This window comes from Phalaenopsis equestris, unplaced genomic scaffold (genome assembly GCF_001263595.1).
Source record: "Phalaenopsis equestris unplaced genomic scaffold, ASM126359v1 Scaffold188243, whole genome shotgun sequence".
NCBI lineage: Eukaryota > Viridiplantae > Streptophyta > Magnoliopsida > Asparagales > Orchidaceae > Phalaenopsis > Phalaenopsis equestris.
Genome location: NW_018208192.1, coordinates 1 through 739, shown reverse-complemented (window position 1 = coordinate 739; position 739 = coordinate 1). Strand labels below are relative to the sequence as shown.

General features: G+C 43.8%; 1 protein-coding gene across 1 annotated transcript; it reads left to right on the top strand.

Moving 5' to 3' along the window:
- Positions 1-6: 6 nt before the first annotated feature.
- On the top strand, positions 7-426 carry LOC110034463 (the record flags this gene model as incomplete). The annotated part of the gene is given in 1 exon segment (XM_020738720.1): positions 7-426. A coding segment is annotated over 1 exon segment (334 nt), but the record flags the coding sequence as incomplete, so codon positions are not given.
- Between the last annotated feature and the right edge of the window lie 313 nt (positions 427-739).

Below are 739 nucleotides of genomic sequence, written 5' to 3'. Positions count from 1 at the left end.
AGCAAATAAATCCGACGGGTTCTATTGCAAGTGATTAAGCTGGTGCTGCAGAACGGAGGTGGGAGAAGCAGCAGAAGAAGAGGGTGAAAACAATGGAAGCGGCTAGGATGAAGGTGATGGGGTTCTTAGGGAATAAAGATAACATCATGAACTTGCTCCTTGCGGGAGCCTTTGCAGCGCTTTCATGGCGGTCTTATCAGCAGCAGAGGGAGATCGACGAGCTCGAGGCGGAGAAATTGGTTCTGCGAAGTGGCAACACGGCCATGTCTTCCACCATGTGGGCATGGCGCGAGCATCTCTTCCACCTCGCAGAAGCCGATCCATCATCCGCCCCCATTCCACTCGCTCGCCTCCGCGCCATTTACGGTGAGGAGGAAAAGATCCCCGATGTCACGAATTCTAAGTTGGACGGAGATATCCGTATCGGTATGTTCCTTCGAAACCCTAACGATTAGGATCAGTAAAATTTTCAGGTATTTTGAACGAAATACGTTAAACTTTGCTTTGGGTTTTGGTTTTTGTTCTTTTAATCTTGTATAACGTATATGATTAAGCTTCATAAGAATTGGTTTGTTTGGTATCAAATTGAAAATCAAATATGGTTCAAATTATCAATCAGAGATCTCGTATGATAAAGCATGTCTTGCATTAGAAGAAATTGTTTTCGATCACAATAGAGTGACAGCAAGGATCAACTTTAAAGGGCTGTTTGGCAACAATTACTATTTCATTCAAATAG